Source organism: Notamacropus eugenii, chromosome 3, assembly GCF_028372415.1.
Source record: "Notamacropus eugenii isolate mMacEug1 chromosome 3, mMacEug1.pri_v2, whole genome shotgun sequence".
Taxonomy (NCBI): domain Eukaryota; kingdom Metazoa; phylum Chordata; class Mammalia; order Diprotodontia; family Macropodidae; genus Notamacropus; species Notamacropus eugenii.
Window position 1 is genome coordinate 304,111,502 of NC_092874.1, and position 27,779 is coordinate 304,139,280.

A 27,779-nucleotide genomic window follows, 5' to 3' on the forward strand; every position below is an offset into this window, starting at 1 on the left:
GAAGGTATTTTGCCTTAAGAGACTTGGGAATTTTTTAAGTCCTTGCATTACAATGAAGCATTAAGTCTACCAGAAAAATTCCTTGCATGCTATGGTTGTTGCTGTGTACAAAGTTTTCCTGGTTCTGCTCCTTTCGCTCAGCATCAGTTCATATAAGTCCAGGCCTCCCTGAAGTCTTCCTGTTCATCATTTCTTTTTTATTTTTATTAATTTTATTTATTTTCAGTGTTCTACAATAACTATCATATAACTTACATTATTATTTTCCCCTCCCTCCCCCTTCCCTTCCTGAGATGGCATACAATTTTGTATAGGTTCTACACATACATTCCTATTAAATACATTTTCACTATAGTCATGCTGTATAGAAGAATTAAAATGAGTGGGAGAAATCATCTAACAAACCAAAACTCAGTGCAGACACACAAAAAATGATCTGCTATGTTCTGCTATTGAATTCCATGTTCTTTCTCTGGATGTGGAAGGCATTTTGCCTTAGAAGACCATTGGGAATTTTTTTTAAGTTCTTACATTGCAGTGAAGTTCCAAGTCTACCAGAAAAAACTCTCGCACACAAAGTTCTCCTGGTTCTGCTCCTTTCACTCAGCATCAGTTCATATAAATCTTTCCAGGCCTCTCTGAAGTCTTCCTGTTCATCATTTCTTACAGCACAATAGTATTCCTTTACATTCATATACCATAATTTATTCAGCTGTTCCCCAATGGATGGACATCCCCTTGATTTCCAGTTTTTGGCCACCACAGAGAGAATTACTATAAATATTTTTGTATGTGTGGGATCCTTTCCCATTTTACAATCTCTTGGGGGTGCAGTCCTAGAAACGATATTGCTGGGTCAAAGGGTATGCACATTTTTGTAGCCCTTTGGGCATAGTTCCAAATTGCTCTCCAGAATGGCTGGATCAGCTCACAGATCCACCAACAATGAATTAGTGTTCCAACTCTTCCACATCTCCTCCAACATTTATCATCTTCCTGTTTTGTCATGTTAGCCAATCTGATAGGTGTGATGTGGTATCTCAAGAGTTGTTTTGATTTGCATCTCTCTAATTAGTAGTGATTTAGAGCATTTTTTCAAATGACTGTAGATAGCTTTAACTTCTTCCTCTGAAAACTGCCTGTTCATATCCTTTGACCATTTATCAATTGGGAAATGACTTGTATTCTTGTACATTTGACTCAGTTCTCTATATATTTTAGAAATGAGTACTTTATCACAGATACTAGTTGCAAAAATTCTTTCCCAGTTTTCTGCTTCCCTGAAGGAGGTCTTTTCAAACACTTTTCCTTCTTACCAAGCTGAGGGCTCTCCTTCTCCATCCTGGTAGACCCATAGGCCTGGGTGCTCCACAGGAGGCAGAATTGGCCCTCATGGCTAGGGGCTAGGGATTGGGGAACCTGCCAGGAAGCTATGACCAGGCCCTGGCTCAGGCCATGGGGTGCTAAGAGGTTTTCAGCAGCTGATTGCTCTCTCTCCACCATCCACAGAAAGCCAGAGCTGACCAGCACAGCTGGGAGCTGGAGACCCATTCCTGGAAAGGACCCATCTTCCAGGGGCTCTGAGACCTGAAAGCCCTGCCCTGAGCAAATAGTCCATGCTCCTGGAAAGCCCACGGAGGACTTCTGGGTAAGTCCTCCCTCGGGGAGCCCCGCATCCTCAGCTGTCCTCCCACATTGGGAGTTTTAGGCAGGGCTGGCTGCTTTCTCTGTTGGAGGCTGGGGTAAGAATTCCTGCCTGATGCACAGACATGCACACCTGTCCTCAACTCTTATTTGTCTAATTGATGGTTGTTGCCTTCCTCAAGGGTTCTTCGAAACCTAGGAGAAAAGATTAGTAGTCATGGGAGTGGTTTTTCCCAGCAAATCACACCCTCCCAAACAAAAGGGCAAATGGAAACCCAGTTGCCCAGAAGCTGATTTTTTCTGTGAAACCCTTTGCCTTTTTATTTTCCTTTCTGGGAAAGCTCCTGAGGCAGCGATGGTGCCTGGCCAGGGTCTGTAAGGGGCCAAGTCACTGGTCAGCAAACATTGGTTATAAGCCTCCTCATCCCTGAGCCTGAGCTAGGTGCCAAGACAAACACGTACAAATGAAAAAATACACAGAGACCAATGTAGAAAGATAGCCCCTGCCCTCAGGGACCTACCACTGTAAAGGTGAGTGAGAAGGGACAGCTGGTAGGGAAGGAGGAAGAGCTTTGAAGAAGGCCCCAGCAGGCCTCGGGTCCTGGGGCGATGGGCAGATTGACCCCCAACCTGCTGCTTTCCATTTCTCTCCTCGCCTTCTGCTCATCTATACCTTCTACCCATATCAGAGCAGGGAATTTCTTCTTGATGTCTAATCCCAATCCATCCATGCAGACAGAGCTGGGCTTGAGGAAGATCCCTTTGGCAGCTGGACTACAGAAGTGGGGGGAGGGGGTGTCTGGAGGCAGGTTAGGAGGTGATTATAATGATCTAGGCAGGAGATGACAAGAGTCTGAGCTTTGTGGGAATGTGGAGAAGGGGACAGGTATCAGAGAGATTTCTGGGGGATAGAGCTGAGGTCCAGGATTCAGATCCTGACATCTCAGGACCCCAGAAATCTTGAATTTCCTTCATCTTATCCTGACTTGGAGGTTGAGGGTGGGACTGGGTACATCAGCCAGTGTGAGGCACTGATCTCTAAAATGGGCTGTTTGCCTTTGTCTTTCTCTCTATTGGTCCTTGGCCTGGGTGAGAGCTTAGCTCCCCATGAAGGCAGCTTCTCTATCTGCTTGGTCGCTTTCCCGCAGACAGCCTGGTCTGAATTGCCTGCTGGGTAGTTCTAGTAATGGGGGGATTGTTCCCTGCCTGGAAGTTCTCTGGAAGAGGAGATGTTGTTTCTACTTGGGGGAGTCTGGGAGTTATATGGGTTAAAGGAGGGGCACCTTTCCTTCCTTTCCTATCCCCAGGAAGGTGGATAACCATGTTGAAAGAATGGGAGGCCTTCAAGTCACAACTTCCTTGTGGCCGTGAGAAGGGATTTGGGGTATGCTATCAGGGGGGCCCTCTTCTCTCTGAAATGGCTTCCTGGAGGCAGAGGAATGGATATCATGACCTTTCCAGAGGAGTCAGAAGTCCCACTTCATTCTCCCTTTGGGGCCTCTGGCCTTTTTCTTTGTGGGGAACACCACTGGGAGGAACAGCCTCAGTGTTCAGAGATAAGCTTACTGGGTTACAGAAAAGGCACGTGGGAGGGCGTTCAGAGCCTAGGCTGCCTCCCTCCATTTGGTCATGCAATCAAGAGTGCATGTGTCTCTGTGAAACATTGTGGGGTGCTGGTGTGCATGGTGTGCATCTTCTCTGTAAACACATATCTGAGAGAGAGAGAGAGAGAGAGAGAGAGAGAGAGAGAGAGAGAGAGAGTGTGTGTGTGTGTGTGTGTGTGTGTGTGTGTGTGTGTGTGTGTGTGTGTGTGACAGACAGTTGGTGGAGAGCATGCAAAGGCAGCGGGTGTTAATTGTAGTGTAGAAGCCTGTGATTAGCGGAGAGGAGGCGGGGAGGCTACCCTGACGCCCGTGATAGCTTAAGGACCAGTTTGGGGGTGACCATTGACTCTCTGACAGGCTGATGAGCAGATTACAGGGCTCTCTTCCTCTTGGGTGCATATGGTTCTCCCACCCTTCCCTCCCCTCCTGGGGCCAGGAGGTGGGCTGGTGGATGGGGTAGCAGACTCCTTCCCTCAGATCCTGCCCCAACCCTTGCCCATCCTGAGTCCCCAGAGTCTACTCCCCTTCCTACCAAACTCTAGGGTCTGTAATGTGAACTGGACGTGCCTGTGGCTGGCTGAGCATGGACTGAAGGATGGGGGTGGGAGAAGCCCAGAGGCAGGAGTGAGGGGGCCAAGAATCCCACCCCTTCCCCCCAACTCAGGGAGGGATGATGAGCCAATGGGGAGATGGAAACTTGGAGAAGCTGTTGTTGGGACGTGGCACACGCCCCCAGCATTGTCCTTTGCTGCTGAGAAGGCTGGGCTGCCATGACTTTGTGCTGTCCCTCTGCCTGGGGAGGGAAACCCTCTCTGCACCTCTTTGGCCCTATATGTCCCCACTGTGTCTCTCTCTTTAGGTCAAGGTTGAGCACACAGTTAGCCTTTGATAAGTGCTCCATCGAGCCCAGAGCTCTTGCTGATAGTCAGCACCTTCCGTCAGCCCCCCAGCTAAGGATGAGCCCCCAGAAGGGTTTTCTTCCCTCCTCCTGCTTCCCTGAGCCCCCAGTGGGGCCTTTCTAGAGTATAAGGCCAAAGACTGCTGCCTGCACCAACCCTCAGGCTCCCAGTCTAAAGGTCAGCTGAGTTTCATGCCCAGGGAGGAGTCAAGACTGGGCAGGGGGTACTACTTGGCTCTATTGATTCTAGGGGGCTGGAGCAGTCAGAAAGTTCTTGGCAGTGGAAGGACCTAAGCTAGACCTTGAAGGATGGATGGGCATCATAGTATGGGTCTACCCAGAGGATTTGGAGAAGTTCTTGTGCTGTTCCAAAGGCCTATGAGTATGGATCTAGATCTGAGGGCAGGTTCTTCCTCTTCCCTGCAAACCCTGCCATGACTCTTGCTTGGTCTGAGTCCTGAATTGACTCCTTTGATTTTTAGCTTGGGGTTCATTGGCCCTGCTGGTCCTGTGAGGTTTGTGGTGGGTGGGTGGTGACAGGGGCACCTCAAAGCTGGTGTTCATGCCCCGAAGACCTGGCAAGGGAAGTGGGTACTTGAGTCTGGATGGGCTAAGAAATGACAAATGAGTCCCAGGTGAAAGAGGAGTTTCCCCTTTGGGGCCTCAGGGAGTAACCCCCCATCCTGTGAAGCCACATGATTCAGTGAGGAAGCTCTGGATTTGGGCTCAGAGGACCTGGAGTCACTCCCTACCAGTTAGGTGCCCTTCCCAAGACCAATCTGCTTCCCCTCTCCAGACCTCAGTTTCCTTATCCGTAAACTCCTCACTGGAAAATCTCATCCTCTTTGCAAGATCCAATCAGTCATGCTTCCCCAGGATCCTCCTGCCCCTCTGCCTGGAGGAAGAGCCTTGAACTTCTCCATTCAAGGAGAGGGCACAAGACAGGCTCATTTCCTACCAGATGCCCTTGAGGCATTGTGTACCTCCAACTGGGATCTCTCCCTCTCTGCTTCCCTTTTCCTCTTTACTTTGTGTTTGGGACTGTCTTTCTTTTCATATCTATGTCCTCGGTGCTTAGCACAATGCCTGACACACAGTAAGAGCTTAATAAATGTTTATTGGCTATTGATTAAAATGGAGGGTTGGACTCATGACCTTCTCTAAGTTTCTTTCTGGCTCCAAATCTGGGATCAGGGCATCCACTTGGGAATTCCGCGATCATCGTTCTGTGCCACTTATTTGTTGTGGGGTCACCAGCAAAACTCTTGCCCACTCCTCATCTGTAAAACCCAATGACCATCTTTCATGAGCTGTCGCTCACATATGTCCTACATATGGAGCTTGGAGCTCAATCCTGGAACTCCTACACTGATGCCCAGCCAGTGAGTATACTGGCCCTGAAAGAAGAGAAGGGGCATGGAATCGCACGGTAGCCAAAATGGGAGTGCTTCCCTGTGTGGCTCGATAGCCCCCCATCTCTCACCTCTCATCATGATCTCTTCCACGGGGCCTCCCCTTCTGGCAGTTCCTCCCTTCTCCACCTCCCAGGAGCTAGAGCACAACACCCTGGGATCCCTGAGGCAGCTTAAAGCTTCCAGGAAGCGAAAGTTCCTGGGTGCCAGGGCTGTTTCACTTTTGGCTTTGTATTTTGAGGGCCTAGTACAGCGTCTGCCACATAGTAGGTACTTCACCATTTCCTAAAGGCTGCCCCATCTGCTCTGTCTCTCCTCTCTAATGGTGGCCCCAGCTCCTTGTTCACATGCAAAATCTGTCCAAAGTATATATGGTTTCTCTCGTGTGAATGGTCAGGCTGACCTCTTGTCAACATAAGGTCTCCTCACAGTGGCTCAGAAATGTTGGTTGTAGGATGTGGACAGCCAGCATGAGGTTGCCACAAGTGGCAACATGAACAGGCTCACTTTCCTTTGAGAATGCTTCTTGGATTTGAGCTCAGCCATGGACAGCCAGCATTCTTAAATATTTTAAAAACCATCTCAGTACTAGGGTTGCTGGTGAGAATCTGTATCCACAATTGTATCACCACAAAGAAGATCGACTTTCCCCAGTTATGGTCTCCAGGAAGTCTATGTAGAATTATTTTCTGGGTAGCAGGAAGGAAACATTAAACACTTACTATATGCTGGGTACTGTACTAAGTCCTTTATAGATATTTTGTTTGATCCAGGACTGAATTTTGGAAACCAGTCCCTCTACCCCACACCCCACACCCCAGGTGCGAGGCAAGGTGGGTCCTGGGCATAGCCTGAGGGAGAAACTGATCCAGGCCTTGAGGAGACATGGAAGGAGGGAGTCATGAGAAGTCCTGGCCTAGCCCCAACCAGTTCAGCCCAGCCCAGCCCTGCTCTGCGTTCTCCAGGGATGGACATTTTTGCTGATGAAACATTACATGGGCCTGCAGGATATCAGAGCAGGTCAGGTAGACGTGTCACATCTGGAGAAAGTGTGGGTCCCAGTGGGGTGCTTGCTAATCCTGAAAGACTGTCTGGGAGCAGCCCAGAGAGGCATAGAACCTGGCTGCTGGCCTTGTCCAGGGTGAGCCAGGCTACTGGCCAGTATCTCTGGGCTTATGCCAGGCTGAACAGAGCTAGGCTGGGTCTGGGGATGCTGAGCCTGCAATGGGGAGTCCTCTCTAGCCCTGCAGACCCTGGGCCATGGAGCTGTGTTCCAGGTGACCTCTGCAGCTGTATCTGTGTGCCCTGTGCCACTCCCTGACGTTGGCAGAAGGGACTAACAAGGCCCCAGGGATACCGGGGCGAGACTTCCCGTCAGCATGTTGTCATGGGATGGGGAAGGCTGGGCTTGGGGGAGATGCTAATGAGGACTGAGGGGAGAACTTAAGTCCCCCTACCTTCTTCTTAGATCAGACCCTGTTGCCACTCACCTAGACTCGAAGACTGGGCTGCTAAGGAGTCTCCTTGCTCCTCTTTGGTCTTCTCTCCAGCCTTTCACCCCCCACCCCTTACTCCCCTGGCCCCTGTGCAGCTCACTGCATCACCACCCCTCCCCCACCTGCCCTGTGGTTCTCATCAATCTGTAGGCATGTGCCTACTATGTGCCAGGCCCCACACTAAGTGGTAAAAGACAGTTATAACATTTAGCCTTGATAAAGCATTCTAAAGCTTGCGAAGTGCTTTACTAATGTTCTCATTGGATCTCCACAACTCTGAAAGTGAGATGCTCTTGTTATCCCCATTTCACGGATCAGGAAACTGAGGCAGAGAGGTGACTCACCCAGGGTCACACAGCTAAGTGAAGCAGAATATGAACTTCCTGACTCTAATTCTAGGGTTCTGTAAAACCCTAAATGCATGTGCACGTGCGTGGTGTATGTGTGTGTGTGTGTGTGTATGTGTCTGTGTGTGTATAAGAGACACAGACAGACAGAAATGATCCCACTGGGACTTGTCTGTCCTTCTGTAGCACATGCTGCTTGGGTCCCTTTGAATCTCTTTCACACAGCCTCCCAAAGCATTGGAGGCAGCTCCCTGTGCTCCCCACACTCAGGATGCCCCCTGTTCTGCTGATTCAAATCCTGCTGTCTCCCAGGGCCCAACTGAGGCCCCTATGAAACCAGCTTGACCATCCTGCTCCCCAGTGATAACTTCTTCTGATGAAGAGCCAGGGGAAGGTCTTCTGGGCTGATGGGGTGGGCACTAGTCAAGGAGTGGGAGGGAGTTTTAAATGGGACAGTGGAAGCATCCTCTACTTTCTTCAGCAGCCTGCCATCTTGCCCTGCTCTCTCTACAGACTGCTGGGAGTGGGTAATGGGAGTGGATATCCTCCTGGTTGAGGAGCAATGCCAGGCTATCTTCCTAGCTCTGATTTCTGGGTCTGCTTAGTTGCGCCTTATATCTCCAGCACAGTTCAGATAGAGGTAGCCTGGCCCAAGGTCAGGGGGCTAGGCAAAAATCAGAGAATCACCACATCTCCGACACCAAGGCAGGAAGGGGCCCCAGAGGCCATCCATGCATTCCATTCCTTACCTGAGCAAGAATCCCTTCTAGAACATTGTTGACAAGATGCCATCTAGGCTCTGCTTGAAGGGAGGAGACCCCCTGTCCTTCTGGCTCCCCATTATACTTTGGAATAGTTCTCATTGCTAGCTTGTTTTTTCTTAGATCAAAGATCGTTTTCTTAGATCAAATCTAAATCTCCCTTTTCACTCTCCACCCAACAGGACCTTTCAGAAGAGTCTAATCTTCTTTGCCCACAATGGCCCTTCAGATACCTGAAGATGGCATTCCTCCCTCACCCTCTTTGTCCTCATCCCTATTCAGTACACCTGTTACTGTTGGTAGGAATGAAGGGAGATGCCATCTGGACCATGGATGTCAGAGACCATACTAAGCACTGACTCTTTCATTTGGACATCTATAGGTGGTAAAGGGCCTGGGTTTGGGGGATGGTACAGAATCTTGTGAATTTCAAGGGACTCTCACATTAGTCACTGTTGGGAGTAAATAAAATGAGGATGGTCTGGGCTCATTTTAGAGTCCAGAGACAGGCAATAACTCACCTGCATTGGACTCCCCTTGGCTCCCAGCTCAGATGGGACATCTCCAGAGGATGCCATTCTCCCCCGACTGGCACCAGGCTGGTGGGGGCCATCTCTGCCCTTCCCCTGTAGCTTGGATGCCTCTATGCCCTGGCCTCTGCCTCACTCAGCTCCACCCTTGAGGTGCCAGGAAGCAGCGATCAGCCCTGGGGATAGCCGTAGGGAGGAGGAGGGGAATCTTGAAAGTATGAGAAGGAGGCATGCCCACCAATCCCAGGGTGTTAGAAGGCAGGGGATGAGGTAGCAGCTTTCTTTGATTTCTTTTTGAAAAATTATTTATTTTAAGCATTTTAAAAACTTTTGAGTTTTGAATTTTCTCCCTCCTTCCTATCTCTTCTCCACCCACTGAGAAGGCAAGCAACTTGATATCAATTATACGTGTGAAATCCTGCAAAACACATTTTCATATTATTCATGTTGCCAAAAAAAAAAAAAAGGTAGGGGGAAGCTAGGTGGTGCAGTGGATAGAGCCAGGCCTGAAATCAGGAATACTAATTTTTATGAATTCAAATCTGGCCTCAGATACTTATTAGTTGTGTGACCCTAGGCACTTAACCCTGTTTGCCTTAGTTTCCTCATATGTAAAATACAACAAAACTAAAACAACTAAACAAAAACAAAACTGCAAGAAAAATGAAAAAAAAATATGCTTTATTGTGCACTCAGAATCCATCAGTTCTCTCTCCAGAAGTGGATAGCATTTCCCATCATGAGTCCTGTGGAATTGTTTTGGATCATTTTCTTGATCAGAGTAGCTAAGTCTTTCACAGCTGATCATCATACAAAATTGCCGTTACTGCTTTATAATGTTTTCCTGCTTTTGCTCACTTCACTTTGCATCAGTTTCATATAAGTTTTCCCAGGTTTTTTCTGAAACCATCTTGCTCCTCATTTCTTATGGCACAATACTATTCCATCACAATCATATACCGCAACCTGGTCAGCCATTCCCCAGTTGTTGGGCATCCCCTCAATTTCCAATTCTTTGCTACCACAAAAAAAAAAAAAAGCTGTTATCAATATTTTTGTACATGTGTGCTCTTTTCCATTTTCTTTTATCTCTTTGGGATATAGACGTGATGGTGATATTGCTGATCAAAGGATAAAGCACAGTTTTATAGCCCTTTGGGCATAGTTCCAAACTGCTCTCCAGAATGGTTGGACCCGCCAACAATTCATTAATGTCCCTCCTTTTCTGCATCCCCTATAACATTTGTCATTTTCCTTTTCTGTCATGTTAGTTAATCAGATAAGTGCAAGGTGATACCTCAGAGTTGTTTTCATTTGCATGTCTCTAATAAATAGTGATTTACTACATTTTTTCATGTGACTATAGGTCACATCTGAACACTGCTTGTTCATACTCTTTGGTCATTTATCAAATGGGGACTGGCTCTTATTTGTTTTTCTAAATTTGACTCAGTTCCCTCAATGTATTTGAGAAATGAGGTCTTTATCAGAGAAACTTTCTGTCAAAAATTCTTTTCTCTATTTCCTACTTTACTCCTATATTAGGATGCATTGGTTTTGTTTATGTAAAAAATTTTAAATTATGTGTAATTAAAATTATCTGTTATACTCCCTATGACCCTCTATCCCTTATTTGATCATAAAGTCTTCTCTCATCTATAGGTCTGACAAGTAAACTATTCCTTGCTCCCCTAATTTGCTTACAGCATCACCCTTTATGTCTAAATCATGTCCCCATTTTGACTTTATCTTGGTATACAGGGTGAGATATTGGTCTGTGCCTAGTTTCTGCTAAACTACTCTCCAGTTTTCCTGGTAATTTTTGTCAAAGAGTGAGTTCTTATCCCAAAAGCTTTGTGTTTATCAAACCCTAGATTACTATTGTCATTGATTACTTTGTCTTGTGTACCTAGTGTATTCCACTGATCCACCACTATTTCTTAGCCAATACAAGATGTTTGGATGATTATGGCTTTGTAACATAGTTTGAGATCTGCTGTGGCCAGGCCATCTTCCTTCACATTTTTTTCATCAATTCCCTTGATATTCTTGACCTTTTGTTCTTCCAAATGAATTTTGTTGTTGTTTTTTATCTAGGTCTACAAAAAAATTGTTTGGTAATTTGTTTAGTATGGCACTGAATGAGCAAATTAATTTAGGTAGAATTGTCATTTTTATCATATTGGCTCAGCTTACCCATGAGCAATTAATTTTTCTCCAGTTGTTTAGATCTGTCTTTATTTGTGTGAGAAGTATTTTGTAATTGTGTTCATGTAGTTCCTGGGCTTGTCTTGGCAAGTAGACTCCCAAATATTTTCTTGTCTGCAGTTATTTTACATTGAATCTCTCTCTCCCTCTCTGCTTGATTTTGTTGGTAATATATAGAAATGTTGATGATTTACATGGGTTTATTTTATTTTATATCCTGCAACTTTGCTTTGTTAATTATTTCAGCTAGTTTCTTAGCTGATTCTCTAGGATTCTTTAAGTATAACATATCATCTTCAAAGAGTAATAGTTTTGTTTCCTCATTGTCCTTATTCCTTCAATTTCTTTTTCTTGTGACATTATTAAAGCTAGCATTTCTAGTACAATGTTAAATAATACTGGTGATAATGGATATTCTTCCTTCACCTTTAATATTATTGGGAAGGCTTCTAATTTATCCTCATTACAGATAATGCTTGCTCTTGGTTTTAGATAGATACTCCTTATTTTAAGAAAACTCCATTTATTCCTATGCTTTTCTAGTGTTTTTAATAGAAATGGGTGTATTTTGTCAAAAGCTTTTGCTGCAGCTATATAGGTAGTCATGTGGTTTTTGTTATTTTTGTTATTGATATATATGATCAATTATGCTAATGATTTTCCTAATATTGAATCATCTCAACATTCCTGGTATAAATCCCACCTGGTCATAATATATAATCTTTGTAACAATGCGTAGTCTCCTTGCTAGTGTTTTATTTCAAATTTTTGCATCAATATTCATTAGGGAAATTGGACTATAGTTTTCTTTCTCTGTTTTTGCTGTCTCTGGTTTAGACATCAGCACCATATTTGTGTCATAAAAGGAATTTTATGGGACCCTTTTTATATTTTTAAAAATAGTTTATAAAGCATTGGAATAATTGTTCTTTAAATGTTTGGTAGAATTCACTTCTTAATCCATCTGGTCTTGTCTACTAATATTACATTAGACTAATTATTTACTTCCTCTTTTGTGAATCTGGGCAATTTATATTTTTGAAAATATTCATCCATTTCATTTAGATTTTCACTTTTATTGGCATGTAGTTGGACAAAATGATTCCTAGGCATTGCTTTAATTTTGCCTTCATTAGTGGCACATTACTCTTTTCATTTTTGATACTGGTAATTTGGTTTTCTTTTTTAAATCAAACTAATCAGTGGCTTGTTTATTTTATTCACTGTTTCATAAAAACAATTTCTAGGTTTATTTATTAGTTCAATGAATTTTTAAAATTTTAATTGTATCAGTCTCATTTGATTTCTCAGGACTTTTATTTGGGTGTTTAGGGATTTTTCATTTGTTCATTTTCTAGTTTTTTAGTTACATGTCCAATTCATTGATCTGCTCTTTCTCTTTTTTTATTGATGTAAGGATTTAGAGATATAAATATTCCCCCTAACAACTGCTTTGCTTTCTCCCACAAATTTTGGTGTGTGGTCTCATTATTGTCAATATCTTTAGTGGAATTATTGATTTTTTCTATAATTTGTTCTTTGACCTACTCATTCTTTAGTATTAAATTATTTTCCATCTATGCTTCCACAGCCCTTTGTTGAATGTAATTTTATTACATTATGGTCTGAAAGTGGCTTATTTAATATTTCTGCTTTTCTACATCTGTTTGTGAGGTTTTTATTCTCCAATACATAGTTAATTAATGTGAACGTGTTAGGTGCAGCTGAGAAAAAGGTATACTTCTTTCTGTTTCCATTCAGTTTTCTCCAGAGGCCCATCATATTTAACTTTTCTATTCTCTTCATCTCCTTAACTTCTTTTCTCATTTATTTTGGAGAAAGTTGAGGTCCCCCACTAGTATAGTTCTATTGTTTCCTTCTGTGACTCATTTCACTTTTCCTTTAAGAATCTGGATACTATGATGTTGGCACACATCTGTTTAACCTTGTTATTACTTTATTGTCTGTGCTACCCTTTAGCAAATGTAGATTCTCCGATGATCTCTTTTAGTTATTTTTTAACTTTTCCTGAGATCATGATTGCTACCCTAGCCTTTTTTTTTTTTACTTCAGCTGAAAAACAATACATTCTGCTCCAGGCCCTTATTTTAACTCTGTGTGTGAATGTTTCCAGTATATTTCTTATAAAAAATAACATTGTTGCTTTCTGGTTTCTAATCCATTCTGCTTTCCCCTTCCATTTTATGGGTGAGTTCATTCCATTCACATTCACGGTTATATTTACTAACTATGTATTTCCCTACATCCTATTTTCTTCTCTTTATCCTTTTCTCTTTCTCTTTTCTTTTTCTGGGGCATTCAAGCCTTGAGGTAATTGGAGGCTTGGGAAGAGAAGAGATGTAGAGGCCTTTGGTACCGGAGAGTGATGAGCACATAGAGACCACTGGGTTTCGAGTCAGGCAAGTTGAGTTCCAGTTTTGATTCTGCTAAATGTATTGCCCTAGAAAAGTGCCTTCTCCTTTCTGAGTATGACCCGCTGCTTTCTAAGGTCCCTTCTTGGCATGTTGCACTTGGCCATAATCTGCTTCTGGCAGCCCCTGCATCTGAAGTAGAGGTGGGACCTGGACAGCCTGATCTGCTCTGGCATTGCTTCTATCCTCTGGAGATGGATGGGAAAGAGGGAGTAGTGTCATGAGGGCTGGACTAGAAGGAGATATGGGCCTGACCCCCACAGACAGGATTCCCACCCATCCTCAGGGCAGTGTGCAAGACCCCAGAGAATGCCCTGCCCCTTTTGAGTATAGGTGTTCCTCTTTGCCAGGTTCCCCTCTTCCAGAACCCTGCTCCTCAGCCTTGCTGAGGCCCTTCCCCAGGCAGAAGGCGGGCAGCTGGCAGCCAGACTAATGGGCAGGGCTGGGGCTCTCTCGGGGGCTCACCCATCAGGTTGCCCTGCTTGCTTGTGCCCCAGTTTTCAGTGTTTGTATCCTAGAATCCTGTTGGTATGAGGGTGCTGGCAATCTGGCCTCCTTGTGCCGTCTATCACCTGCGTGCCTGGCATGTGAGCTACCAGGGTCTGGAGGAAACACCTGAAGCTGGCGGCTCAGCCTTCTGATCTCGGGCAGAGCTGCATGAGTCTCAAGGCCTTGGGGGCCATCCTCAGTTTCTTGATGTATCATCTCTGTGCCTTCTATGGTTCTACTTTCTCCCAGGGTAAAAACTGAAACCATGTACATATACATACATACATACATGCACATATAGATAAACATATAATCTGCCCCCCAAACCCTACCAAACAATTCCATTAGATAATAGGGAAGGGAAAGACTCAGAGTGGCCTGAGCAGCTGGGCAAGGTCCCCGCCCTTCTTGGGGCCACAGTTTCCTCATAAAGAGTTACCCCCCAAGTATGAGGAATAGCTATCATTGTCACTGCTGTGGCCTGATTGCTGGGCCTGGGACGAGCCCAGGGCTGGGTACCTCACACTCTCGACTGGCTGTACCTACTGAGAACAGGGAGGGCCTCCCCCCCAGAAACCTTTCAGGTAGGGAAACCTGTCTGTGTTCCTTGACCACGTTCCACTATCTCCTCCAGCCCACAGCTTGGAATCTGGGAGCAGCCACCACCCCTTCTCCAGGGACACACTCAGCACCAGTAGCCACAGGGACTCAAGCTTTGCAGGGATGGAGAGGGGGAGGAGGAACATGACATCTCAGAGTCAGTGCTGGAGAAGACCCCAAAGACCATCCAGTCTAGCCCTTTTATTGAACAGGTGAGGAAACTGAGACCCAAGGAAGGGAAGGATCCAGCAGGATGTGAGTCTAGGACTTCTGACCCTAGCTCCCCTCCATACCTGTTGGAGAAATGGATCCCCTTTCTCTTGGGGATCCTCTGGGTGGGTGGGGGTATCCTGCAAGGACACACTCTCCTCACTGAGGAAGCATGTGACCAGCTCTATTATAATGTCATCTGGGTTAGATTATTGGAGGGGTGTAGAGTGCTAAGCAGAGATAAAGGATTATGGAGTCCAGGTGGGTCAATCACAAGAGTGTTACTTGGAGGAGATGGCCGGTGACAAGACTTGGTTGGGCTCTGGTTAGGTCTCCTGGAGATCAGAAGCAGCTCAGCCCTAGCCCCACCCTTAGGGAGCCAAATAATGACTCACCTGGACTGAACTCCCATTGGAGCCCAGCCCAGGTGGGACATCTCCAGGAGACATCACTCACTATCACCTGGCACCAGGATTGTGAGGACCATCTCGGCCATGTGCCTACACCCTGAAAGCCTCTGGGTCTGTGCCTCAGCCTCAGCCCCATACCCCAAGTTCTGGATATCAGGGAGCAGCCTGGGGGTGTCCATAAGAAGGAGAGCAGGAACCCTGAACCCTGCTTGCCAAACATAGCAGCTGGTTAATGGAGAATCTCCCAGGGGACTTTATCCTCATGTGGCCTGGGTGAGTCTGGTTGGAGGGAGGAATCTGTGGGACTCTGTGTCCTCCTAGCCCCAAAACGAGTGAAAGATGTTTTGCCCCCCCTTCCCACCTACATGCTTAGCACTCACTTTGGTCTCAGAGATTCAGGGCACTGGCCTGCCCCAGGACCCAGTGTTTGGAGTCCAAGAATTGGGCACATCCCCTGAGGGTCCTCCCTCTGTGCCCCCCTCCCTCACCTCTGACATTTGGAAGGTGGTTTTTTTTAAGGGGTGAGGGGCTTCTTAGTCTCCCAGGAGTATCCTAGGCCAGGAAGGGAGAGTGGAGGGACCTCAGGGAAGATGGAGGGACCAGGAGCCTCTGGGGACAGGACTCACTCTAGCTCATGATCCCAGGATGAAAATTTGGGGTTGTAGGTTCCTAAAGAAGGCCCAGGAGATGGCCATCCATCTCTCCCAAGCCTCATTGGGCTTAAGCACAGGGTGCTGGCCCTAGGCTCTGCCCAAGCCAGGGCCAGGGCCTCTCAAGAAGAGGAGAGGGTGTACATGGCTAGATTGGGGCAGGGCTCCCCTTTCATCTCCCCCTCTTGCTCTGCTTCCCAAGGAACCAGTTGCTTTCCCATCTTGTGTTTACTCTTCAATCAATTTTTAAATATGGTATCGTTTCTGACGGGGCTCCCTCCTGATGTCTGCCCCAGGGTGTGCCAGGGAGAGAAGCTGGGCTGAGAAAGCCCCGTTCTGGGGGGAGAACTTGCTTCTAACAGCGTGTGTGTGTGTGTGTGTGTGAGTGTGTGTGTGTGTGTGTGTGTGTGTGTGTGTGTGTGTGTGTGTGTGTGTGTGTGTGTGTGTGTGTGCAGACTCCCCATAGGTAAAGGCCTGGAACAGGCAGGGACTGGGGTTGAGTTTGAGAAAGCTTCCTGGACTTAGGGACTGTAGATTCAGGGTCAGGAACAGCATCTTGACTGTGACCATCTCACACCCCACCTGGGGCTAAGAGGGAAGGGAGAGCTGGAGACGCTAGTCACCACTCACTCCTAGCCCTTGACTCACTCTTGGGAAGGCAGAGGAGAGGGCTGGGTGTGGTTGTGCACCAACTCAGACTCTGCCAGGCATGCATGTGAGCTCAGCCTTGAGGCATGTACAGCCTGGGCTGTGGGTGTATAAGGGCTGGGCGTCCCCAAGAGGGAGGGCTCTAGGAAGGAGGGAGGGGCAGCCAGTGAGACAGGGAGCCAGCTGGGAGGACCAATCCAGGAAGGCTTCCCTGAGGAGGTGAGTTTCCAGACAGTCTTCCCCTTGGGAAGGAAGATGTCTGCCACTTGACTTTCCCTGGAGTTGGAGTCAGGACTGTCTTTCTTTTCTTGTACTTATAATCCCAGCACTTAGTTGTGCCTTACTCTTTGTGATCCCATTTGGAGTTTTCTTGGCAAAGATTTCTGGAGTGGTTTGCCATTTCCTTCTCCAGCTCATTTTATAGATGAGGAAACTGAGGCAAACAGGGTGAAGCAACTTGCTCAGGGTCACATAGCTAGTGAGTGTCAGAGACTGGATTTGAACTCAGAAGATGACTCTTCCTGACTCCAGTCTCAGCACTCTCTCCACCGTGCTACCTAGCTGCTCTAGCTGGCACATACTAGGCACTTTATTTATACCAGGTTGATTTATTGATGGAGTAAATGAGAACCTTGCAGGATCAGAGGTGGGAGGGCTCTCCTAGGTCCCTCACTCCAATCACTTCATTCTATAAATGTGAAAATAGAAGCCTGCAGAGGGGAATGGCTTGCCTAAGGCTACTTTCTTTATTTTTAAAAAATAATTTTATTTATTTTTAGTTGTCAGCATTCATTTCCATAAAATTTTGAGTTTCGTATTTTCTCCCCCTCTCTCCCCTCCCCCCAAGATGGCATGTGATCTGATATGGAGTCTACTTATACATTCCTATTAAACATATTTTCACATTAGTCATGATGTAAAGAATTAGAACTAGTGGGAGGAACCATGAGAAAGAAGAAACAAAACAGAAGAAAAGGAGAGTGAATAGTACGGTCCCATCTGCATTCAGACTCCGTGGTTCTTTCTCTGGATGTGGATGGCGTTGTCCATCGTGATTCTTGTGGAGTTGTCTTAAAATCTTGAGTTGCTGAGAAGGGCTAAGTCTATCAAGGTCAGTTTTCCCATAGTGTGGCTGTTACTGTACACTCTGTTCTCCTGATTCTGTTTCCTTCACTTTGCATCAGTTCTTGTGTCCTTCCAGGCCTCTCTGAAGTCCCCCTGCTCATCATCCTTACAGCACAGCAGTGTTCCATGACAATCATGTACCCCAACTTGTTCAGCCATTCCTCGATTGATGGGCATCCCCTCAACTTCCAATTCTTTGCCAGTCTGGTTACTTTCTGACCGCAGTGTCAAAGGTAAGATTAGAATCCAGGCCTCTGGACTTCCAATTCCTGTTCATTACAGAGCCCTAGGACACATCCTGGTCAGCTTCTCTTGGAAACAGAAGAGAACAGGGCCTGGCTGGGCAGTGACCTAGGCCTCTCCCAGTGCCGGGAGATGAGGGGAGCTGAGCAGACTCAACCTTCAAGGCTCTGTCTTCCACTTTGTCTGTCCCAGCTCCGCCTGTCAGGGCTCCTCTGGCCCCTGCACCTCCTTGGCCCCTCCTCTTCCTTTCTTCCTCCCCTGCTTCTCCCTCCACATCTTTTTCTTTTCTCCTCTCCTTTTATTTCTCTTGTCATCTTTTCCCTTTCCTTCTATCCTCCTCTCCTTCCCTTTCCCTTCTCTCCATTTTCCTTGTTTCTCTTCTTTCCTTGTCTTCCCTCTTCTAGATCCCTGGGACTCCTGGGACTGGCAGGGAAGCTCCCAGAGTCTAATTAGGAAGCTGGCCTTGGAGACCTAGAGTCTGTAACAAGTCCCCTTCCTCCTCGCCACCATGGGACCCCCACTGGGGACCCCTCCAGTACCTGCCTGCTCTGGTCTGGGAGGGCATGGAGGGCAGGGCTGGGCCACTGATGAGGTTACTGCCTTTTATTTCTTAAAAACAACGGTGACAATACAGTCTTTGTGCTCTTTTAGCTCATCATTGGCCTCTCCTCCCCTGCCAGCAGACTGGGGTGGGGCAGGCTAGCCTTAGTCCTTTCTCTCAGCTTGCTCTGCCACTCAGTTTGATTATCCAGTTCCCCTCAGTTCTAACTTCCCATAGCTCTGTAGTAGTGCTCAGAACATTGCCTGGAACATAGTAGGTGCTAAATACAGGCTTATTGAATTTATTGAATTGTAGCAAAAGGATAAGGGTGAGGCAGTGTGGTAGGTAGAGCCCTGGCTTGGATTCCTGAGTTCAAATCTGGCCTCAGATACTTACTGTGTGACCCTCAGCAAGTCACTTGACCCTGTTTGTTGCAGTTTCCTCATCTGTAAAATGAGCTGGGGTGTCCAATGTCTCTGCCAAGAAAACCCCAAACAGAGTCACCATGGAGAGTCCGACACAGCTGAACACCACCACCACCACGTCAGGCACCATGCTAAGCCTAGGGGGATGCAAAGAAAGATAAAAACACAACAAAAAAAGAGTACCTGTGGACGAAGGCCAAAGCCCTGGCTTCCAGTCCCACCTCTGCCACTTCCTAGTGACTTTCCTGATCCTCCACACTGTGGTCCTCTGACCTGTTGTAGGGAGTGAGCTTTTTAAACCTTGAAGCCATGGAGAAATGGGAATTATTCTATAGCTGGGGAAACCTAGGGCTCTCCTGGAGTTTGAATCTCAGCTTCTAGAGGCTTCTGCTGAGGCCTAACCTGCCCACCCTGCTTGGGCAGGCCTCTCCTCACAGACCCCTGGTTAAAGGGCAGGCAACTTCTGCCTCAACAGCTCACACATCCCCAAGTCTCCATTTCCTCACCCTGAGAATGAGAGTTTTGTTAGATCTGCCCTCTTCCAAGTTTTATGTTTTATGAGTCTAAGACTTTTCTTTTTAGAAATGGTTTAATAAGTTTTTATTGATGTTGCCTGTTTTTACACTGTCACATTTAGAGTCTATGACTTTCAGTGATGGGAAGCTCACTCCCCAAGAGGCAGCCATTGAAGCCAATGAACTGTTTTCATCTGGGAAGGCTGGCATTCCTATGACAGGCAGCGTGTCCCAGGTCCCACTTTGAGTTAGAAGCAGAGGAAAGTCCCCTGGCCTGGTCTGGGTCCTCACCAGTTGAGGTGTGAGGTCAGCTCTTGCATTGATGGGTTTTGCTAAGCCTCTCGTCCTCGTCAAGCTCTCATCCCTTCAGAGGTCTTCCAGGGACTTGATTGTGTTTGCCCTGGGGAGCACTCCAAGTCATTGTTTCTAGGCAATCTTGGCTATTCTGGGGGATGAGGAGACATGGTAATTGGCTTGGGATCACCACAGTTCATGCCCAGTGAGTGACACTGGGCAGGCCAGACCATTCCATTGGGCAACTAGGTGGCTTAGTGGGTAGAGCTCTGGACCTAGAGTCAGAAAGGCCTGAATTTAATGTGCCTCAAACTCTTATTAGCTGTGTTACTCTGGACAAGTCACTTACACTCTGTTTGCCTCAGTTTCTTCATGTGTAAAATGGAGATCATAATGGCACCTCCTTCCAGGGTTGTTGTGAGGATCTAATGAAATAGTAATTATAAAGTGGCACATAGTAAGCACTTTATGAACATCCGCTGTCATCATCATTATTATCCATTCATTCAAAGAGGGTTTATTAAGCACAGGCTTGGTGTTAGGCCCCAGCAACACTGAGACAGAGCCAAACAGCCCCAGCTCTCAGAGGCTTACATTCAAGGGGGGGCGGGGAGGGGGAAACAACACATGTATAGGAAATGGAATACAAAACATGCAGGAATTTTGGAGGCAAGGTTCGGATAGGCTTGCTTGAGAGAGCTGGAGCTGAGCAGAGGAAGAAGAGAATGAGTGATTCTGTATGAAACAGTGAGCAGGCAAGTTTGGCTGCACCAAAGGGGCATCATGTATGATGGACTTGGAAGGAGGCAACCAGCCCTCAAAGGCATTTGTATTTGTTCTGAGGGCAAGAGGGAGCCACAGATGTTTCTTGAATGAGGGAATTCCATGGCCAAATCTGCAGTTTAGGCGAGAGACGTTATGGGCCTGAGTTAAGCTGGAGTCTGAGTTAAACTGGCCAGACTTGATAACATTGAATGTGAGGGGGTGAGAGAGAAGAGGTAAGGATGGCTCTGAGAATGTAAGCCTGGGACATTGAATGGGGGGGAGGGGAAGAGGGAAATCAGAAAGAGGGGAAGGGTTTAGGAGAAAATAGGCCACAGGTACAGGATGATCTAGTAGGGAGGGGACTGCACAGGCTGTATTTATTAGCTGTGTCCCCCTGGTTGAGTCAGTTCTCTCGACCATCCCTAAAGAGGGGAGAATCGTGTCTTCTCTTTTCATTTTCCTTCTAGTTATCACTTTTTTTTGCTCGGCACCATTTCATAAAGGCCGTTGTACTCTTCATGTCTTGATTGCACTACGGTATTCCATGACCTGAATGTGCCACAATCGATTCAACCATCTTCTCATTGTCATTTTCCGCAGTTACGTCTAATGAGGCTGTTGTGAAAACCTTGGAGCAGACTGTCTTCCCTCTCTTTGGTCCGATGAATGCTTTCAGGGTTTTGCCAACAGTGACATTATGGGGTCAGAGGTTATGATGCCCCGTCTAATGGTTGATGTTTCCTAGCAGATGTCTCCAAAAAAGATTCCCCCAGATCACACTCTTCTCAGCAGTGAATGAGTGTGCCTGTTGTAGCCAAGCTCCACCAGCATTGCGTTTCCTTGCTTTTAATTCTTTTTGCCAGTTTGATGGATTTTCATTTGTGTCTCTTTGATTATTGGCAAGGTTGAGCATTCTTTCAAGAGACCATTAACAGTCTCTGTTTCCTCTTTGAAAACTGGCCATCCCTTCTCCTTTGGGGTCACTCAGCTTTCAGTGTGATAACCAGTTCACTCAGATTCAGGGTCACTGGCCATTGAGCCGCTAACTGTTTATCTGCAGTTTCTCATGGGACTCTTGCTCAAAGACCCATCCAACAGAAAGACCCAGAGCCCTCTCCAAAGTCTTATTGGTGGCATGAGGTTTAGGGTTTCTCCAACAGGCTGCCATCATGTCCCTGCTCAGATGGGATTCGTTATAATAATAACTAACATTTATATAGGGTTACACATTGTCTTATTTACAACAATTCTTAGAGTTTTCTTCTTAAAGTATAAATAGGTATCCTGGGAAGGTATATTTTACACAGAGGAAAGTGAGGCTCACAGATGTGAGGTGTTATGCCCAAGGTCGGGCAGTCAGCATTTATTAAGTGCCAATTATATGTCTTTACATTGCTAAGAATTGGGAATACCAAAAAAAAAAAAAAAAAGGCTAAAGATAGGCCCTGTGCTCCAGATCTTACCGGCTAATGAGGGAGGACAGATCACTCTGTAAAACACAATGTAGAGAGGAGGCTCTGGAATTCAGAGAGGCTGGGAAAGTCTTCTTGCAAGAAGTGTGATTTGTGGGCCTTGAAGGAAGCCAAGAGATGGAGATGAGGACAGAGAGCTTTGCAGGTGTGGGGGAAAGCCAGAGGAAATGGCCCAGAATGGAAAGAGAGAGAGAAAAGGAAATGGGCCAGAGATTAAGGTGTAAGAAGACTGGAGAGAGAGGGAGGCTTAGGCCATGCCATACCCCGACCGCCAAACAAAGGATTTTTGTATTTGATCATGGAGGAAATAGGGAGCTGCTGGTGGAGGTGACCATGGTCAGATCTCATTTTAGGAAGATCACTTGGACATCTGAGTGGAGATTGAACTGGATGGAGCAGCCTCTGTTGTGGGCAGAGCCACTGGCTGTTAAGATAGAAAGCTCCATCCTCCATCCTCTGATGATTTAAAGCTCCCCATGATCTGGCCACGTGGATGTAGCATTCCATCTCCCATTTCTGTGCCTTTGCCCAGGCTGTAGCCTAGACTGGAATGCTATCCATTCTCATCTTCCTGGAATCCCTTACTCCCCTCCAGGCTGAGCTGATGTCTTCCTTCCTCCAAAAGGCCTTTTCTAGAAATATCTCATGCTGTATCTCATCTTTTGTCAGTGTCTGATGCCAGTCTCAAGTTCAGTCCCTCCTCACCCCTCCTCTCAAGGGCAGGGATTGTCTGTGTTTCCAATACAATGTCTAGTCTATAGCGGCCACTGCCTGGTGGGTGGCATTGAATTGCCTCCCGAGGAAATCCTTTCCATTCTTTATAGAATATAGGATTCCATCCCTGGACCATTCCATCCCTGAGGCTGGACCTCAGTTTCCCTCTCTGTAAAATGGGAATGTTGTACTCAATAGGTCTCCTCCAGCTCATGAACCATACACATTTGGGGGTTGTGGGGGGGGGGGTCTCTCAGGCTGGTGAAGATGGCTCTGGAGGCTATGGGGCCTCTGCAGGCCTATGGGGACAGTTCTTGGGTCCTGTGGAGGCTGTAGGGTCCCCTGGGCCTGTGTTGGGAAAACATCAGATCTCTTGCCTCCTGGGAGCCCTCAAAGTCTCCCTCCCTCTGCTTGTTTTGTTTCTGGGCTGATTTGTTTAATGCTCTCAGCTAATTACTGCTTTTGCATATTCATGGACCAGCCTGCCCTCCCTCCCCTGGCAGCTGCAGGGACTGAGGAGGAGGGGGGAATGTCTTGGCAGAACCAGAGACCCATCCCCCTCTTTCTGGGAAAAATCTTATCTTTCTATCAATCACAAAGTGTTTCCTGAATCAGCCTGGGGACTAGGCCTGGTGCTCAATGGACCTGTTCCTCTAACTGACTGGGCAACCTTAGGCGAGGCCTGAAGGCACTACAGCCCCAGGATGCCCAGTTGGGGTGGGAAGGGAGTCTGACCTCTTCTGCAGGAGGGGGCTACTCTCAAGGGCCTCTGCTGGGGGAGGGGGCTGCTCTCAGGCTCAGCTTTCCAAGCCAATTGCTTTAGGAGTAGGGTTTTGACCCCTCTGGGCCTCGGGAGTTTTCCACTGTGCCTCAGCCAGAGGAGATTCAAGAGACTGATTTCTTAACCTCAGGTTGACCAGTATCTGAACTGGACCCAAGCCTTGGAGGGCATGGCCACATTCAGCAGATCAGCCAAGCACAGCCAGTGAGCACCAGTGTTTTTGGCCTGTTAGGGACCAGGGCAGCCCCTGCTTCTGGTGAGGGAGTTGGGGGCTGGTGGGCTGGGACTGCTCTGACCCACCCTGCTCTGTTCAGCCCTGGGTCATTCATTCCCCAACTACTTCTGTTCTCAGACCCCTAACTGAGGGTCTCCTAACTAGAAGCAGGGCAGGGCAGGGCAGGGCAGGGACTCATTGGCCTCTGATAAGTGGGGAAGGAGGGCTGCATCTAACTGTGCTACTGATTTGGGAGGATGAATAGGCCAGTCCACCTAGGCCCATGGCCAAGGTTAAGTTCATGGTGAATTGTGTAGAACTTGTGGGTTTTCTTCTCTGGAAACCAGGCTGTGCAGACAGGGACCCTGACCTGGCTGTTACTGCCCTTCCTCCTACCTGTGGGAACTTAGGGTGCCTGGGCAGAATTACATCTGGTAAGTCAGGGCTTTCTGGGCCCCATGTTTGAGGAAACACATTGACAGACTTTCAAGACCTTATGTGCCTCTGGAAGACATGGGGGGGAGCATGATTGCTTTCTTTGGGTCTGCCTTCAACTACTTGGCCAGGAGCAGGGGGGCAGATGGAGGCCCCAGGTCAGGAAAGTCTTCCTAACCATGGCCATGAGTGCCAAGTAAGCAAATATTTATTATGCACTTACTGTGTGCCAAGCACTAAAAATAGGAAGGACTTCCTTGGAAGGTAGTGAGTTTCCCTGCCCTGGGAGGTCTTCAAACAGAGGCTGGGGATTCTTGGTTAGGTAGGGCAGTGGACTTGATACCTCCTGGTGATTTTCCTACTGGACCTCTTGGATGGGGGGCTGGTGAGAGGATTGCTGAGGATGGAGGGGCAGTCATGGCAGGAGGGAGAGGGGCAGGGGATAAGGGGAGAAGCTGAGCCCCTTCCTAAGAACTGCTGGCCAGGCTTTCTGAGCCCTTGGAGTCTTTTCCCTTGGCTTGCTGGGAGCCAGATTTGGGAATCCTCTTGTGTTTGGGGGACCCTCATTCCCAATGGCTGCCTTCCTCAGCATTGCCAACCTCAAGTGGGGAGAGATAAAGGTACCCATTCTCCCCTGGAAGGGTCCCGCCCCCTTTCCCGGGGGAGCAGCTGGAATCGAGCTGCTTCAGCCCCCCAAATTGCACCCGTGCTGACAGAGCTGTGAAGGAGGGGCGGCTTGGCAGCAAGGCAGACTGGCTGCTGAGAACTAGAGCTGAATGAAATATTCCGTTTGTTTGTTTCACACCCTGATGGGGACCATCTGCAGTGTGAGTTGGGAGGAGTACTGGGGGCTCAGGATCTGTTTGAGGGAGACAGGTCTCAGTTCGGGAGGCTGAGGTTCTCTTGGGACCTGGGAGAATGAGTAAAGCCCTGGGTCCCAGGCCGGGGTCACAGGACTCCGTACAATCTCATTAAAACAACTCTCAGCCCAGTCAGGGATCTGGTATGTATCTGTGCTAGGGAGAAAGAGGCCCCAAGCCCCATGGGAAGCAAAAGGCTTGGAGGTAGGTGTTATTCCCATTTTACAGATGGGGAAGCTGAGGCTGAGAGGTTAAGTGACCTTCCTCACCATACACAGCTAGTAGGCATCTAACTAAGGAAGAATTTACTGGGTCGTCTCTCTGTTCACTGCACCATCTAGGTCAAGTGACTGCTCTCAACCTTAGTTTCTCATTCTGTAAAAAGAGGGGGTTGGACCAGATGCCTCCAAGGTTCCCTGCAGCTCCAAAGCTCAGAGCCTGGGAAGGATAGCAGGGCCTTGAGCAGACATGGGGAGTAAGGAAAGCCCATGGTCTGATAGCAGTTCCACATGGACCATGGTGACCCTGAGTAGCCAAGGGCCCATTGAGGTGGGAGATGTCCAGCAACACCTAGCATGCTGCTGATGTCATGATCTGGGAGCCATCTGTGTGGAAGTCCTTAATGAAGCCAAGGGAGAATGGGGAGAGGGAAGAGGGGGCCATGGAGCAGGGCCCTCAGGGGTCCCAGAAAGAGGGGCCACAAAATGAGCACGAGCTGAACTGGACTGTGACCCAGAACCAAGGGAAGGGGGTGGCCCTAGGCCAATGAGGTCCTTGGAGAGGGAGAGGAGAGGGGGAGGAAAGGCTATGGGGCAGCCAAGAGGCTGGATGGGTTGTTGGCCCTCCAGAGGTCACTGGAATGTCTTCGGTTGAGGGAGGGGTGGGCACAGAAATCTGAGAGGAGAGCCAGAGGCTGAGGCCTGATTGGCTGAGTGGGAGGCAAGGAAGCAGAGGTGCCTTTTCCACAAGTTCAGCCACAAACAGACACAGAAAGACAAAGTTGGGCTGAATGAGTGGCAGGGTCGAACATGGGCTTTTTTTAGAAGCGAAATCAGAGCCAAGTATTTCTGCCTCGTTTCCATGGCCTGTTATCATCCCACCCGCCCCCAGCCATCGTCCTAACCCTTCTTTGATCCTTCCCCTTCCCCCAATATAGCTAAAAACAGCAAAACCCGCTCTGTTGTCTTTGGCTAATGTCGGCGGCCTGCTCTCCCACGGCAACCTGGTGGCTGCCACGATTCCTCCAGGGCTGGGCCAGCCTGCTCTGGCTGCTTCCCTTCCGGCTGCTTCCCAAGGCTTGACAGCCCCAGCCCCCTGTGGACAGCTCCCCCTCATCCTCCTCATGGACTTGACTCTGGACTTGTTTGCGTTGTCAAAATTTCACTGCCTAGCTTCCTATCCCAATGCCCCAGTGGGAGGTTCTAAGGCCGTGGGAGCCAGAGGACTTTTTCCTCTGCTTTCTTAGGAATCTGCTCCCACTCCACCCCCAAATCGAAGGGTCATTTTGTCTTGGAGTCCCCCCCCTCCTTCTGCCTCGAGGCCCACGTCGCCTCTCTGGGTTCTCCAGAGATCTGTTCCAGCTCTGACCTCCTGAGGCTCTGGATTGTCTAGCATTTTTGACATGGTCCCAGCTGCTAAGTAATGGACTTTTTGGGGAGCCTTCAAGGCCCTCACCTGACTATTAGAACTATCTCCTTGGTCTCTGGGAAGAAGGCTGCTTTCCCAGAAACTCAGCCTCTGGTGCCAGATGGTGTGTGGAAGTTATTTTTGGCCACTAGTCTGATGATCTCCCCATTGGCTGCAGGAGGTAGCGGGACATGTGAGTTTTGGACAGATGGATAGATGGACAGACACACCAGGCTGCTGTGGCCTGGGAGTGACTGAAAGCTGATCCTACATCTTTGTCAGATCACATTTGCTGGGAAATGAGGCATAATCGTATCCTGGTTTGGACATCTCCATGAACTTGGAAGAGAGGCCTGTAAGAAGAAAAAGCCTGAGGAGCTGGGCATTGCCAGTGGAGGGGACAGGGAACAGGGCCTCTCAATGTTGTTCACTCATATTCCCCAGAGACCAGGTACCTTCAACCATGTGCCCATTTCTGTGTGAGCGTGGGTTTGCCAGGACAAGCAAGATACTAGCTGAGCTGGACTGATAATGGTAAGGCCAATGCACGAACTGAAGGCCCACTCAGCATCCAGGAGCCTTCTGGGACTTTTCGGAACTTTTCAAGACTTTTCAGGACCTGGGAAGATTAGGAGGGAGAGGGCACTGGGTGACCTAGGGGGGAGGGTGGGGCATTGAAAATGTCTGGTCAGTAGCTGCTATGGAAGCTGATGGAGAAGGGGGAACTGACCAGAGCTGGGTGACGCCCCCTCTCCCCCTCAAGTATCCAGGCTCCAGTCACAGCTGCCCTTGCCTCTCCACCCCAAAAAAGTCCCCCAGACATTTTTGGGAGGGGGTGTTGCCTGGGAACAGCTGCTGCTCCCACTAGTGCCTGCACCCTGGGCAGCTTCCAGCCACAGCCATGGCAAAGATGCTATCTGGCACTTTCTTGGGCGAAGGGAAGGAATGAGCCAGGCAAGGAGGAGGGAGCTGGATTCCTGCCTCTACAGCAGGAGGCACCTGGATTTTTGCCTGCTAACTGTCCCCTGGTCCTCTGACCTGTCCTCCCCCACCTCTCCTTTATGCAGAAGGTTTCTGTGTGGTTACTATGGCTAGCCTCCAATGAACCCTCTAGAGAGAGCTTCCCACAGTTCTAGGGGCCTTGTCCACCTTCTTTAGGCCTCAGCCCATGAAGATGAGATGAAGGCACTGAGGGTAGCTAGCCTCAAGCAGAGACTTGGTGAAGTTTTCTGTAGGACTGTCACAGGAACAAGGGCCTAGCCTGTTCTGCTTGACCCCGGAGGACAGCAGCAGAGAGGCTGATTCAGGCTCAAGGTCAGAAAGAGCTTCTCACAATGAGAGTGGGCTGCCTTGGGAAGTGGTGAGCTTCCCATCCAACGAGGTCTTCACTTACAAGCTAGCTGAAGGTGTGGATTGGATGGACTTCTTGG

At 48.0% G+C, this 27,779-nt stretch overlaps 1 protein-coding gene across 5 annotated transcripts in view; it reads left to right on the top strand.

The window, feature by feature from the left end:
* PLXNB2 (plexin B2) overlaps positions 1-27,779 on the top strand; it is a 93,221-nt gene that overhangs the window by 22,613 nt on the left and 42,829 nt on the right. For 2 of the 5 annotated variants that reach the window (XM_072596432.1, XM_072596433.1), the window contains exon 2: positions 1,510-1,648. The exons of 1 other annotated variant lie outside the window; for it this stretch is intronic. In XM_072596432.1, the coding sequence (XP_072452533.1) occupies positions 1,617-1,648 (32 nt within the window). In that variant the 5' untranslated portion in view covers positions 1,510-1,616. Of the gene's footprint in view, positions 1-1,509; positions 1,649-14,455; positions 14,634-27,779 lie in introns of those variants that run through there. 2 more of the 5 variants (XM_072596430.1, XM_072596436.1) reach the window with 2 other exon arrangements.